Below are 15,608 nucleotides of genomic sequence, written 5' to 3' on the forward strand. Positions count from 1 at the left end.
TCATATTGGCTCATCTGCCTTCAGATGAGCCAATACTTTTGGCAATATAGTGTATTTCCATATACAAATAACTCCAATAATACAATCCCAAATATCAAAAATAGACACAATCTCACACACCATCAACCATCAATACTTCCATCAGTATAGCCATAATATACAGTCACCACTCACTTTATTAGTTACATATGTTCAACTTCTCATGAACACAGACATCTAATCAGTTAATCACATGGCAGCAACCCAATGCGTTTCAGGATGTAGACAATGGTTAAGACGACCTGTTGACATTCAAATCAAGCAACAGAATGGGGAAGACCGGTGATTTAAGTGAGTAACCGAGACTACAATTCCTAAGGGCTCACTAAAATTGGATCAGAGAAGATTAGAAAAATGAGTGGAAAAACACTGCCTGATCTGATGAGTCTTGATTTCCAAATTCTGATATTATCAGGATTTGCCATAAACAACAAAAACATGCATCCAACCCGCCCAGTATCAACAGTTCAGGCTGCTGGTGGTGGTGCAATGGTCCATCCATCCAGTCTCTTCCGCTTATCCAGGGCTAACACAGAAAGACACACAACCATTCACACTCACACCTATGGGCAATTTAGAATCATCAATTAACCTAAACCCAATAACTGCATGTCGTTGGACTGTGGGAGGAAACCGGAATACCCGGAGAAAACCCACACAGACACGGGGAGAACACACAAACTCCACACAGAAAGGCCCAGGCGGATTCGAACCCAGACCTTCTAGCTGTGAGGCAACAGTGAGGCAATAGTGCTAACCACCGTGCTTCCCATGGTGTAATGGTGTGGGGGATATTTTCTTGGCACACTCTGGGCCCCTTAGTACCCTCTGAGCATTGTTTAAACACCACAGACTACCTGAGTATTTCTGCTGACCATGCCCATCCCTTAATGTCCACAGTGTGTCCATCTTCTGATTACACTAGTTTCCTGAACATGACAGTGAGTTCACTGTACTCAAATGGCCTTCACAGTCATCAGATCTCAATCCTATAGATGACCTGAGATGAGGTGGAACGGGAGATTGGCATCATGGATGTGCAGCCTACAAAATTGCAGCAATTGTTTGACACCATGTTTATAAAGCGAAACAAAAATTATAAGGCAGTTCTGAAGGCAAAGGGAGTCCACCAGAGTGCTGCACCAAAAAGTGACTACCGGTGTTTTTGTAGGTTTATTATGTGTAATATCTTTGCTTATATTGGCAAATAGGCTTACATCAAAAGGGTCTAAGAATAGGTTATATATAAAATAAAGAAATCAACTGTTTTGCAAATATCCTTATGATTGTACATACGCTGTGTTCCAGATTGTAATCACTATGGTCCTTTTGGGACACTTAAATTACATTTCTTGCAATTTCTGATGCTTTCTTGGCCATATCTCTATTGAAAAAGCCATTTTTAATCCCAATGACACTTTTTACCTGGATGAATAAAGAATACATAAAAGTCAATTTGCCAAAAAATTATTGCAGCATCTATCTGGTGACAGCAATGTTCTTTCTGCCTCAAAATGATTTGATATATTTTTGACAGATTATAGGCCAGCAAGTTACTTAGTACAGTTTAAATACAACAATCATTTTTTCAAAAGCAAATACCAGAAATCACTTTTTGGCACCTGTACTAGCAAGATGACCCTAATAAAGTGGTCTTTGAAAGTAATTTGCACTCAATATGCAGATTAGACAGCCAACCTAGTCTGGAGTAAATCTGATACCAGCTGAGTGTAACAGCATCCCATCTGTTATTTGTTCAAGTCATGTAATGAGCCTGTAATGAGGCCATGAAAAATTGATACCCACGCTAAACCCTGAGCCACTTTAAGGGTCCCTTCAACAGTAGAAAAAACACACTTCCCTTCCCGAGGAACCACAAGTGAGGAGACCACATTAAAAACAGATCATAACCTGCATTCAAGCACAATTTAAAGATAATGGGCAAATAAAGAGGCGTTTAAAGCCATTTCTTTCCAAAATACTTCACTCTGTCATTCCTTTTAATACGTGATTATGATATGTGCAAAAAGTGATTTAAGACAATAAAATACAAGGGTCACTCTGCAATTAACGGACAAGTTATGCTTCAAAAATTTAAACAAATTTACCCTTTATAACTTTCTGTTATGTATTCAAGAAAAACAATTAAACCATCAAAAAATTGATTTGTTCAGCTCAGGCATCAAAGATGCACTTTTACAAGACGTTCCAGTTTCTGTGTGTTTGCGCTCGGTGCAACCCTGTTACCACACAGTCATTCTCACACTAAAAACTCATTCAATTTCAGATAAGATTTAGTTTATATTATTTTATTTTATGCAACTTTCAAAATCTACCTTGCCCAACTTTTCAATAGCCACACTTTTTTGGGGGGTAATTACAGTATTTATTTTCACACCTTTGCTCAAATGCAATACTCATATAATAATTCAAACTATTACAAAGGCAACAGATCAAACCCATGTGAGCTAATAATATTATGTATGATTATTTTATTAAAATTATATAGTAGCAGGGTTGAAACTGGAGTAACAGGGTTGCATAGGTTAACATGGCTGAATGGCTGTACTACTTTTATATTTAGATTATGACATAAATGTGACAAATAAACACGCAGGACCATAGAATAGTTTTTCTAAAATAATATTATACATGTTTTTAACATGTTTGTTTCATAAGATTAGTAACTAGGTTGCAAATCAGTGCTAGTATTAGTGTCTTCTCTGAAACACCTGAGCTGCGGAGTGTCATAATACAGACGCCTTGAAGGAAACGGGGAGGAGGACAGATACAGGTTTTTAACACCTTACCTTGATTATCTCATTGAAGAGGGCTGCAGCGGTTTCTGTGCTCTCTCTTCAGCGTTTTCCTAAACAGCGACTGCAAAACTTTAACACTAACTTTTCGCTCCAGGTAGTTAGCGACTAACATTACCCAGACTTAACGACCTGCTTTACACTGATATATATAGCCAGTCTCATCTCATCATCTCACTGTTCTGCAAAATTAACTGCACGGGTTGCTCTTGTGTGTCTGTTTGCTAACTAAGCTAAGACAGACTGCACTCACGCGGCTAGCAAGGTCTCTAAGCAACGGCACGCGGAACCGCAAAGGCTATGTTACTCAGCTGGTTGATTAAATAACGAAATAATGGAGAAGCCTTTTTATAGCATGAGTAACAGTATTGTTATGTGTAGCACTGTTTCTTTGCCTGACAATACATTTCTTGTTGGCGCTGGTTTGTAATTTTCTCTTAAAAGACTACATAAACGATGTAGAACTACAACTACGTGGATCCTCAAGCTGCCGTCTGGCTATTGTAAGTGTCGTAATCTACTGAGGGCTTAAATAGGAGTGAGCTCTGGCGTGAGCGATAAGTGGGAGAGAGGAGTGTGAGGGACATCGGGAGTGTGTTGTCAGTATGGTGAGTAGATACAGTGAATATGCTGGTAATGTATTTTTTTCCGAACGCAGATTAAACCGTTGTTATTAACGCTGCTCATACGGGAAGTTCACAAAGTTAGCTATGCGCATTGTTTTGAGCAAGCGTGACACAGCTAACCGGAGGACTCAGAAGTTACCTTTATTTGAAGAAGGCCCTCTTTGTGTCATATTTGGTTAATTTGTTGAGTAGGATGATTAAAATAATGCTATTTGAATAAATGGTCAAGCTGGCGATGAACTTGGATCACCTAAGTGGTTTGTGATGTAACCCTGAGTCCTGTCTGCAAGGCACAGGATCTATTTTTGAACTGACCCCCTGGTTTACTACATCTTGTAGACAAGAATGGACACCCAGCCCACGTGCGGTGTGCAGTTAAACTTTCATACCTGCCTTATGAGGGGAAACTAATGCTGTCAAATTCATCTTGTGTCTTGCAGGTTGAGCCTATCAGAGTTCTGGTGACCGGTGCTGCTGGGCAGATCGCCTATTCCCTGCTGTTCAGCATTGCCAAGGGAGATGTCTTTGGCCAAGATCAGGTAAAGCAGGGCTTTGTCCTTCTCGCATTAAACACTCAGTTCCCTCATCATATTGGGCAGTGTCACAAGACGCACCCAGGAAACCGACAGCTGGGAATGTCACAAATTGGCCAGGTCCTATCCGAGATGGCATTGCACATACTGTATGTTGCCCATTTGGGAGCTGATCAGGTTACACTAGCTTATCCATGACAGCTCGGGCCAGCCAGGATTGTCCTTGAAGTCAATGAAGTGGATTTTGTGCCAAGAGTCTTAGGCCAACGTTAAAGCCACTTGATCCAATTGGTACATGCTTAGGCCTTCCCCCTCTGTCCCAGAGACAACCAAGTCTCAGACTGACATGTCATTATTATTTAAATGCATTTAAATTCACTTAGTAATTTTTTTTTTTTAAACTCTTATTCCAATACAATATTCCACTTTTCTTCTGGCAGCCAGTCATCTTGCTGCTGTTGGACATTACCCCCATGCTGCCGGTCCTGGAAGGTGTAGTCATGGAGCTGCAGGACTGTGCCCTCCCACTTCTGAAAGGTAATCATTTAAGGGTGTGTTCAAATAATTGATCAAATATATATATATTTTTTTTGGTTGGCATTTTTTTGGATAGACAGGGCAGGATGTTATCTCACGATAACAGTAGGAATAATTAAATTACATAATGTGCTTTTTTTTTTTTTTTTTAAGCTTGTAGCCTTTTTCCTTTTTTAAAAATATTTTTTAAATGGTGCTACATGTGATACTTTAATATACTTAAATAAATTCATAAACCAGTGTCTGAGTAACAAGATAAAAAAGGATATTATTACCTCCAGTTTTTGCAAATGTTTTTTCTGTCCAGTAGCATATATAGTATGTCAGTATATTATAGATAATCATTTAGCTTTCGATTCAGTCAGTGTGTTCATCCATCCATCACCTTTGATTTATCTGAAGTCGGGTTGCTTTGGCAGCAGGCTAAGCAGAGTATTCAGAACAATCCCTCTTCCCAGCCAAACATTCCAGGTCCTCCTGGGGGACCCCAAGGTATCCCCAGGCCTGATGAGACATATAATCTCTCCAGCAGGTTCTGGGGCTACCGGGGTCTCCTTCCAGTTGGGTGTGCCTGGAAACCCTCCAAAGGGAGGCACCCAGGAGGCATCCTAACCAGAACCACCTGAGCTGTCTCCTTTCCACACGCAGGAGCAGTGGCTCTTCTTCAAGATCCCTCCAGATGTCTGAACTCCTCATCCTATCTGAGCCTTACCGTACCATAGGTGAGGGTTGGGGCATGGACTGGTAAATTGAAAGCTTTGCTTTTCAGCTCAGCACTCTCTTCAGCGCAGTCCATTACAGTGCCCACATTACTGCTTCTGCCACACCAATCCGCTTGTCCAACTTGCACGTTCCACCTTATCACCTGTGAATAAGATCCCAAGATTCTTGAACTCCTTTGCTTGAGGCAGTCCCTCTCCCCCGACCCAGAGGGAGGATTGTGTTGTGTAAATGAAAATTAAGCACATTTACTGACTAATCCTGGGAATTAACTGACAAGTCATCTTATGACAGCTTGGTATCAGCTGTAGTTCAGTGTGTGTGTATGCCACAATCATGCAGCACATTTAATGTTGAAGTTAGCTTCATTGAGGCTTTTCTACCATTAGGCTAACTTTCAAGTGCTTGCTCAAATTAAAATATTTCTCTCTAAATTTGTGAGATCTTGATCTTATTTTTCAAGCGCTCTAAAGTGGTCTATGAAATGGCATTGAATGGTAGTTCCAAGGAGAAGCTAAGATAAACACAATATTTTTTGTTTTGGGTTTTTTTTTTGTATTTTTCCCTCCCCTGTTCCATTTATACAAAATTTCTGCATGTTTGGGTTGATTAGAGCAGGTGGAAGTCTACTTTCACATTATTATTATTTATGTATTTATTTTACAGGATGTCTTATTTAATGTGCTCATTAGCAACCAGGTGCAAATCTCCTGGGGCCACATGATCATTAGTTTGAGAATTATACACGTATAACATTTGGTGGTGGTGAAATTTCTGAATACACAGTGTTGGATTAAGTTGGGCAGTCACAGCTGGTTTATCTCAAAGAATATAGTTGCAGCTGTACAGTGAAAACTCTAAGATCTGTCCTTTTGTGACACATGGATAATTTTGTAGGTGTTTATTCTAAAGCAGCCTTGAATTCTACTTTATATGTTCCTAGTTATCTCAATATCATCCATCAGCAGCTGGAGGCTAATAAGAGCAGCTCCTCTGTGCACCTCTCCTGCGTTGAAGGAGATGGATGAATGTTCCTTGATGCGTTTTAAATATTTTTAAAAAATTATTTTTTTTTCTATCCACTAGGGGCTTTTTTTTTTTTTTTTTTTGTCTAGAAACCATACAAGCACAGACCCCGTTTTCTGATAATCTTTGTTTTTGGTGTCATCTTTGTTGCTGCAGTCATGGAGTCTGTCGTGAGGCGCCACTATGTGCCATCTCCATTGTGACCTGGAATTTTTCCCTTGAAATGGTGTTGTCCTTTGCTTTGTTTGCACATGGGCTGAGAGAGGCCCCTGTATTAACCAGCCACGATGCAAAGACAACACCTCATGCACATCAAGACAAAGACAAACGCAATACTCATCAAACTGGTCAAAATTTTATCTGTTTACAACTTAGAATGACATTTTGTTTCAAACAATTCCAGAGGAAAGGTGCCGACATGGTAAATGTCAGATGAATCACACAAACAGGAGAAACTTGTTGTGTACCTCATGTTCTTTTGTCGTAACTTTTTTAGAGCATGTGAACAGTGTCTACATATTTCCCATTTTACAGTAAAGACCTGATCCACCAAGAGACTGCACTAATATTAGCTTACACTTGCACAAATTATCATTTAGCACATGACCTGCATTACCAGTTATCATTGTACAGATTCTTGCCATTAATGTAAAATTAATTTCCAGGTTTTTCCTGGCTCAAAACGAGCCTTTGGGAGATCATGCAGCACATGTAATCAAGTACAGTTGGTCCATGTACTTGTAAGGCATTATTTGTCAGAAATCTAAAAACCCACAAGACTGACTAATCTTCTCCTTCCACAGAGATTGTTCCCACTGACAAGGAGGAGGTGGCCTTCAAGGACCTGGATGCAGCCATCTTGGTGGGCTCCATGCCCAGAAAGGAAGGTATGGAGAGGAAGGACCTGCTCAAAGCCAATGTGGCCATCTTTAAGAGCCAGGGAGCTGCTCTTGATAAATACGCCAAGAAGACTGTGAAGGTAATGAGAAGCATATTTCCTGAGGTAAAACACTTTCCTTCCTGTCAAGAGACCAAATTTGAATGAAACTTTTCAGCCTCTGGCCAATAGCTAGAAATGTTGGAACCTAAACATTTTGTGTCACTATCCTTGATGATTTGACTCTTATTGTTTAGAGCTTCTTGTGTTTGGATATATGGGCAACAGCTTACACAAGTATCAGTGTATTTCCTCATGCTAAATTTTTTTCCCCATTTGGTGTTACATAATAGAAGTTTACTTTATTTATTTATTTTTTTAATTAAAGAAAAATATCAAACTGGCTCCTCTCTGTGATGACTAAGATATAAAACCTACAAAACAAAAATGTGTGTGTGTGTGTGTGTGTGTGTGTGTGTTTTCAGGTGCTGGTTGTGGGAAACCCTGCCAACACCAACTGTCTGATTGCAGCCAAGTCTGCTCCCTCTATTCCCAAAGAGAACTTTTCCTGCCTCACCCGTCTGGACCACAACAGGGCTCGCTCTCAGGTACGGTCTTTTCACTTTCTCATGCTCGAGTCAGACTTTTAACAGCTGCCTAGTTAATCTTCCATTTCTGTCTCTGCGAAACCTGACTTTACTTTGTGTCCTGTAGGTGGCGATGCGCTGTGGTGTTCCTGCTACTCAGGTAAAGAATGTGATCATCTGGGGAAATCACTCCTCCACCCAATACCCAGATGTGCACCACTGCAAGGTCAACCTGTCCGGTAGTGAGCTGACCTGCTTCGACGCAGTCAAGGATGACGAGTGGCTCAAAGGCGATTTCATTACTGTGAGTTGATGATTATTGGATGAAAGCATGATGATTTCAAAAATGGGCTGTACTCACACTTGACATGGTTGCTTTGGACTGTGCCTGAGGATGGGCAGTCCAACTGTCTTGCTGGCCTGTGCTCAGTGTGCTTAGTATTCTAGGTCCAAGTATGCTTCTGTTTCTTTTTTGGTCCTCAATATAGTTCTTTCTGTCTTTTCTTTGAGTGCACTTTTTAAGATTCAAGACATAGAGCAGAATAAGGTTCATGGTTATGCATTTTGTGGCTTCAAGTGGACATATAGATAAAGGCTAATTTACACCATGGTGCCCTGCTCTAAAAAAAAAAACTCATAGATTTAACACTGTCTGTGACGCTGGATTAGCCTGTTTGAGTCAGGTGCACTGGTGGTTCACCAGACCAACAAGCTCAGTCAGAGATGCTGATTTTATTTATTTATTTTTTTCCCTTGTTGGGTCCGCTGTACCGAGCGGTGCAGTCAGCTGGCAAATGAGATGTCCGCAAGATGCAGTCACCACTGTTTAATGCAGTAAAATTGTCTTTTTCACAAGCACATCCAACTACATTGCAACATAAGATTACTACATGCGCATCACACCATAAATATAACTGTTTCTTACTGAAGTACAACCGGGAATCCTGACATCCATGAGCATGTCCGTAGGGAGAATAGACTGATGTGTACAATGGATGACCCCCCACCCCCAAAAAAGGTTCTCTGAGGACGAGATGCCATACTTTTGAGACCTCATTTCCTTGTTTTGGTTTAGAAATTCTTATCTCACATTATCTCACTGAGTGGATTACTTCATACAGAAGTGATCAGCAGAGGAGAGTAAGGAGAGTAACAGATTATTTTTTCCTGCTGACGTGCGGATGGATGTTAGGAGACCTGATCATGCTTTCATAAGAAACTTTGTTTCAGTGTCACTAGTTAGCTAACATGAGCTAATGGAAGTCTATTAGCAGCACACCAACCCAGTGATGTCATGTTCTGTACTGGCACAAGATGGCACTACACATGCTCTAAAAACTTTAAACACCTTTTTCTTAAATCCAGCTTCAGACAGTATTAAATCTATGACAGTTTTTTTTTTTTTTTTAGAGCAGGTCTCCATGGTGTAAATTACACAAGTGACTTTTTTTTTCCCCCTCCACTCACTGTTCATGGAGGTAGATGTCAGTAAGGAACCATTGGAATTACTTTTTTGGCGCTGTTGATAAACTCACCAGCTGTGTACCATGCCCAAGTCCAACTGAACTGGAAAATTATTAATCTGCATGAGCAAACAGTCTAATTGGTGGTGGTCATAAACATAAAAATGATGACACACAGTTGGAGAGTCAGATTGCAGTTCAGGTTTTCAAATGCAATATTTATTTTGGAGCCTTGAGCACCACTGACTGAATTCCAGAGATGATGGCTACAGACAATTCAGCCTTGAGCTTGGTCTAAAGAGAAACTGTAGCCACTGTTGTGTGGGACTTTTTCTGTTAGCAAACATTTAACTTTCCTTCACAACCAAAATGATCATTTCTGGAACACATAATGAATAACCTCCAAAACATTTGCAGAATACAGTAGACAACGCCTAAGTGTAAGTCACACAAATTGGATTTTTGCTGTAGTTGGATGGCTTCTGTAGGTCCCAATTTTTCGTAACGTTAATTCCAGTACAAATCATCGCCTAAATTGGATCATGTAAGTTGGATTTTCACCTACCTTGGATGAAAAATCTGGTCCCATTTTAATACATTTCCAATTAAATGTGATCGCATAAGTCGGATGAGTTTAGCGCTAAAGTCCTCCTCAGCTGCCGCCCTGCCCAATTCCAATATCTATGCAAACTCCATGCATCGGCTCGTTCAACTACACACAACACCTGGAGATTGCTTGAGTGTCTATACAGTGATGTGATGTCTGGATTAGGGTTTAATATTTTTCCCGAAAATGACATGAATCAAATCCCGGGAAATGACGAGCCATTTCCCGGGAATCCCGGGAAAAAGTTTATTTATTTTTTTATTTTAATTAGGCCTTCTGTAGCCTGTGTCGGCCTTAACCTATTGTGATATTGTAGAGGTAGCTTTCCAGCTATGTCCTGTTATGCCCAGTAGGGGGTAACGTCGGCTTGATTAATGCAATAAAACCTACATCTGGACATTGGAGTGCTCGAGCTATGCGGTGTTGTATCGTTCCTCAACACTCCCTTAACAAATATAATTCGAATATTCCTCCATTGTACATGGAATTATACCAAGATATTTTACAACTGCTGGTGCAAAACAATACGGTTCATCTCCACAGCATTGATAAAGGCTCAGCCACGCTGTCGTGGCGACATCTGTTGCGCTATATCTCCACCAGTGGAACGCTGTAATAGTCATTGAAAAGTTAACTACCGTACTACACTATAATATGGCATAACACAGGGCCTTGAGTAATGCACTACGACTTGGTCATTGCCATTCTGGCAACAGCAAATTTATAACACCGTGTCTGAGGGTTAAAGTAGGTTCGCTGTGAATCGTCTATTGAAAAACTGGCCAATCATTATAGCCTAAAAAATATACATTTTACTCAACTCCATTTTAAAAGCGAAATATGTTAAAGCAATCTATTTCATGATCATTTCTTCACCCATTAGGCCCGTATCCTAATTCATGATTGTTAGTAAGCGGCTGCAAACGAGGAAAAGAAACACTCGAAGTTAAACAGATATTTCTTTATTGTTCAGGGCAGGCATATTTTATAGGCTATATAATGCAATATAACAATATATAATAATATGAAATTATATAATACAAAATACCTTAGGGTAAACACATTGCCTACGATTTCAACAAATTAAAGAGGAAAAAAGTACAACTGTGTAATACCTCTATTAAAACGCTTGAGATGAAGGCTGAAGCCTTAAACGGAGGCTGAACGTGCCTGAAATGAAGAGTAATGCTTTTCGCATTAAACGAACCCTTCTCTCAATATTTCCTTTAAATTTAACATTCTGAAGCTTTCTTTTCTTTCTGAAAGTCAAATCGACGCGCGCGACTTTTTTCCCGGTTTCCCGTCTAACGTTTCCCGGGAAACGGGAAATTGTTCTGATCGCATTTCCCGGGAATCCCGGATCCCGGGATTAAACCCTAGTCTGGATTGGCTGTACTGTGCGACTCAGTTCATGGCAAGCGCAGGAGGCAAGTTTAAGCTACAAACTCGCACTTATGAGCAAAAAATATAAGATTATAAAATTTGTGGAAGCAGATCAGGGATGAAGCAGAAAGCCATTGCTGTGAAATTCAACATTAGACCCCAAACTGTCTGATATTTTGAAGAATTGGATTTTATCCGACTTACACATAAGACAGTCTGATGAAAATTCCATGGCCCATTTGAATCTGACTTAGGCGATTTTTACTGTAGTTGAAAAATGCTCAGGTGTTCCCAAAACATCCAAAAGCCATAATCTCTCCAGCATGCCCTTGGTCTACTCTGGTTTCTGGAGAAATTAATGGGTTCCATAAATCCAAAGCTAGCCGCAGAGCTCAACGGTACTCCTGCATTTTTATTTAATGGCCCATGTTCTTACTTTGCAGACAGTGCAACAGAGAGGTGCTGCAGTCATCAAGGCCAGGAAGCTCTCTAGTGCCATGTCTGCAGCCAAGGCCATCTGTGACCACATGAGAGACATCTGGTCAGGCACCCCCGAGGTAAACCCTGTGTTTATGTTATAGCTGTCATATGGGAATGCTTGCATGTTGCACTATTTTGACAAGTAGCTACTGTGTTATTTAATGGTGCAAAGGACACTCATAAAAGCTCCAATTCTCACTTTTTGAGAGGTTAGGATGGCCCCACCTCGAACATTTTTAAAGTACGCCTTAGAACTCATTTTTATTCTTTGGCTTTCAACCTGGAGTGAGAGTTGTAGGTATTTTGGCTGCTCTTTTTGTGTTCCTTTTATATATGTTTGTGCGTGGGGATGTGTGTGGGATGTCTTGTATTTATGTAGAATACAAGACATCATGTACAGCACTTTGGTCAACATTGTTGAACAGTTCCACACTGAGGTGCATTAAGTGAAATGTGACTTTGTGTCCTTTTAATGCTGATTAAAGCTACATTATTTTGTGGTTAACCGGCACTGGAAAACCAGGTTCTCGTAAACAGTACCACAAACTACAGGTTGGTATACTCAGCCTACACAGAGGCCTGTGTCTGGCCACTGGAATTTGCAGTACCGTATTTTTCGGACTATACGTCGCTCCGGAGTATAGGTCGCACCAGCCAAAAAATGCATAATAAAGAAGAAAAAACATATATAGGTCGCACTGGACTATAAGTCGCACTTTTTGGGGGGGGGGGGGGGGGTTGATAGAATCCGAGACTCAGAGCAGAAATTCCATCTTGAACGGCAATTTAAAATAATAATGGATTAAAGAACAGGACGAACACGGTTACGCCTACGTTATGCTAACGTAGCACATTCAGCTACATGACGCACAACGAACACGTGTTCGGTATTGTAACGTTGTAAACACACTTCCAAAGTCGGCGATATTCACAACAAAGGTCGTCTTTATTAACAGAAAAACGGCTGCTGTAGGCCACAGCCACGCCAACCACAACTACAACAGCGGAACAGCAACACACACACAGGCAAGCTCTCGGTCTTTTTCTCTCTCTCCATGCTGCCTTCACGAACCTCCCGAACAGTCCGAAATCCCACAACATCAACACGCTCTCTAACTAAGAGAATCGCTACAGTATGTTAACGTAACATTAAGTTATTCAGATAACCATAGCATAAAGAACATACTAACAAGTTAACCAAACCATCAATCCATTGAATTCTTCATCCTCGGTGTCACTTCTAAACAATTCCGTACACTCCGTAGACGAAGCGCCGCTTCCTCTTCTGTGACGCGTTAGTCAGACACGTCGTCAGCTGCAGTTCCAATTATTCCAGCCTTTCTGAATCCCAACAGGATGGTTTGGTTGTCACTGAAGCCCATGTTTTCTTGATCCATCCAATGACTTCCAGGAAAGTTGGGTGGCGCATTCTCCCAGTTGCCGTTAAGCTGTGCTCTCCATCCACCATCCACTGCGCCCACAGGTTACGCAAGACTGCCTTAAAGCTGCAGTTCACGGAGATGTCAAGTGGCTGGAGTATTTTGGTTCATGTGTTATAAATGTCACATATACGTCGCTCCGGAGTATAGGTCGCACCCCCAGCCAAACTATGAAAAAAAGTGCGACTTATACTCCGGAAAATACGGTAAATAGGACCATTATTTAGTTATACTTCCTTCTTTGTAGCAGAATAGTCTTAGGATTTTTGAGGGGTTACATATGGCACTGTTGACAGTGAGAAGATGGTGTATTTGCAATTAGCAGGGTTTTTTTTTTTTTTTTTTTAAATGCACTTTTAATAAGACCCCCCCCCCCCCCCTTTTTTTTTTTTTTTTTTTTTTTTTTTTTTTCTTAAAGGGTGAGTTTACCTCTATGGGTGTTTACTCCACTGGCAACTCCTATGAAGTCCCTGAAGACCTGATCTACTCATTCCCAGTCCAGATCCAGGTAAGCCTGATGTTTTTGTTTGTTTTTTGTTTTGGGGATTTTTAGAAACCATATACATCAAAGAACAAAACTGAAGAAGGTGCACTCTTTCTTCAGAACAAAACCTGGAAGATCGTGGACAGTTTGACCATCAACGACTTTTCCCGATCAAAGATGGACGCCACTGCAGCTGAACTGTTAGAGGAGAGGGACACAGCTGTGGCTTTCCTTGGAGTATGACTAGACCCGGCAGAGCCTGCACAGCAGCACTTAGACAGCCTCAAAACTCCAGATGCACGCCTGTGATGAAGCACTCCACCAGCCCCCTACATGACTGTGTGCTTGTGTATGAGAGATTCAGTGCTTATGGGTGTAAAGTTGGATTTATATGTCAAATGATGTGGATCAGACTTTTGTGATATAGAATAGCAAAAACAATGTGTCATTGCTTACTTTGGCTACATATAGACAGGTTTAGTCTGAAAAGCACAGTTGCTATACATCATTATGCACAAGTATATCTCACCATAAGTATACAGTATACACTGTAAGTCCACCAGATCTGTTACCAGCTATCTTTCCATTGTTTTTTGTCCTCTGGGGATAACTACATGGACGGTTGTTACATATAGTCAATGAAGTCCTAATACACTGATTGTTAAAGCTGAAACATTAAAAAATAAAATAACCAGTGGGTCTGTTTCTTAATCTTTGATTTCCATACATGGAAAAGAAATGGTCACTAAGCAGCTGCAAAAGCTGCCGTGCCTCTGCACATGTGCTACACTTGTCTGGTGCTGCTTTGTCTGCCGTCACCTGTTGGGTGAATTGGTTACTCTAAATTGATTTAGGGTCTCAATGTCACAACTTGCCTGATGTTTGAGACTGGCTGTCTATGGGACTGTGTGAACTGCTTTCAGAAAGTTCTCTTTATTGTAACACCTATTCTAGTTTTTCTGAAATATTTGCCTCTGACATGTTTTCCATACAATATTTAAAAAGACAAACTCAAACTAACTGAAACAAAAGTGAAATAAACAAAACAAAAAAACAAACTATAATAACTGACCTTTAGGACATGGAGAGGGTTGGTGTGATAGGACAATGGGAATAGTGTGAGATGGAGGCAGATGATACACTGTGGCAACTCCTAAAGGGAGCAGCCCGATGAAGAATACTTTGACCTTTACCACAGATGAGCCACAGCTTTGAAAGCAGCTGCACAATGTTCTGTATGACCTCATAGTGCTGCCAAGAGCTCTAACTTGTTGGGACATCTTGGGGTGTGGCAGCAGATCGTTTAGGTCCCATAGGTTACCAAGTGGGACCTCAGCGGGTCAGCTTTGTTCCAGTACAATTTAACGAAGTTTGAGTAGTTTTGTATTTTAGCAGGACAAAAGGAACAAAGGGTGGCATGAAAATATAAATCTACTAATGAATATTTGATATATTACAGATTTACCTGTACAGCAGTATGTATAAAGTAACTGAAATTTGTTCCAGCTGCAGCATTAAAGTGGTGTACTCACTGATGGATCAGTTATTATAATTAACTCATTTTATAATGAGCTGTTTTGCATAGTGAGTACTTTTACTTTAGTATTTTTAAAGCTAATATGTTTGGAGTTTAGTAGAGCTTTCTGATTTCCCATTTCCACCCTGATTGTGAAGGAGTCACTGCAGGTGGGATGTGGACAACCAGAGAAAAAATATATAGTTAAGGTTTCACATGTGAGTCTCACCACAAGTGTGGCTCAGAAGAGATGCACTGAAACCCAAAGTCAATTGTGAGACAGAGAAGCAGCTGGAATTACAGTTACAATGACTTTAAAAGGATTGTTGCATACAACCATAAAAACAGTCTTTAGGTTCCGTTTATAAATATAGGATGTTGGGAAAATTGCATCAAAATAAAATACAATATATTTACATGTCAGAGTATGTCTATTAGTAATATGTCCCACTTCTTGCCCCAGACTGAGTTTGAG

General features: G+C 40.5%; 2 protein-coding genes across 7 annotated transcripts in view; one reads left to right on the forward strand and one right to left on the reverse strand.

Annotated features, from left to right (window-relative positions):
• Positions 1-3,322, reverse strand: part of wdpcp (WD repeat containing planar cell polarity effector) — a 94,792-nt gene extending 91,470 nt beyond the window's left edge. For 4 of the 6 annotated variants that reach the window (XM_030748037.1, XM_030748035.1, XM_030748036.1 and 1 more), the window contains exon 1: positions 2,850-3,320. The gene's annotated coding sequence lies outside the window, so the exon portion shown is untranslated. Of the gene's footprint in view, positions 1-2,849 lie in introns of all 6 variants that reach the window. The other 2 variants (XM_030748038.1, XM_030748039.1) reach the window with 2 other exon arrangements.
• Positions 3,143-14,312, forward strand: mdh1ab (malate dehydrogenase 1Ab, NAD (soluble)). Its single transcript, XM_030748040.1, has 9 exons — positions 3,143-3,463; positions 3,922-4,020; positions 4,455-4,551; positions 7,101-7,276; positions 7,660-7,782; positions 7,889-8,065; positions 11,658-11,771; positions 13,552-13,641; positions 13,738-14,312. Exons 1-9 carry the CDS (start codon positions 3,461-3,463, stop codon positions 13,858-13,860), a joined length of 1,002 nt encoding a protein of 333 aa, XP_030603900.1. The 5' UTR covers positions 3,143-3,460; the 3' UTR covers positions 13,861-14,312.
• Positions 14,313-15,608: the final 1,296 nt, after the last annotated feature.

This window comes from Archocentrus centrarchus, chromosome 15, assembly GCF_007364275.1.
Source record: "Archocentrus centrarchus isolate MPI-CPG fArcCen1 chromosome 15, fArcCen1, whole genome shotgun sequence".
Lineage (NCBI taxonomy): Eukaryota > Metazoa > Chordata > Actinopteri > Cichliformes > Cichlidae > Archocentrus > Archocentrus centrarchus.

Bases quoted from the DNA above. Each gene is read 5' to 3' on its own strand.
- mdh1ab (XM_030748040.1), top strand. The intron at 4,552-7,100 runs GTAATCATTTAA...CTCCTTCCACAG, and splicing joins TGCCCTCCCACTTCTGAAAG to AGATTGTTCCCACTGACAAG. The intron at 7,783-7,888 runs GTACGGTCTTTT...TGTGTCCTGTAG, and splicing joins ACAACAGGGCTCGCTCTCAG to GTGGCGATGCGCTGTGGTGT.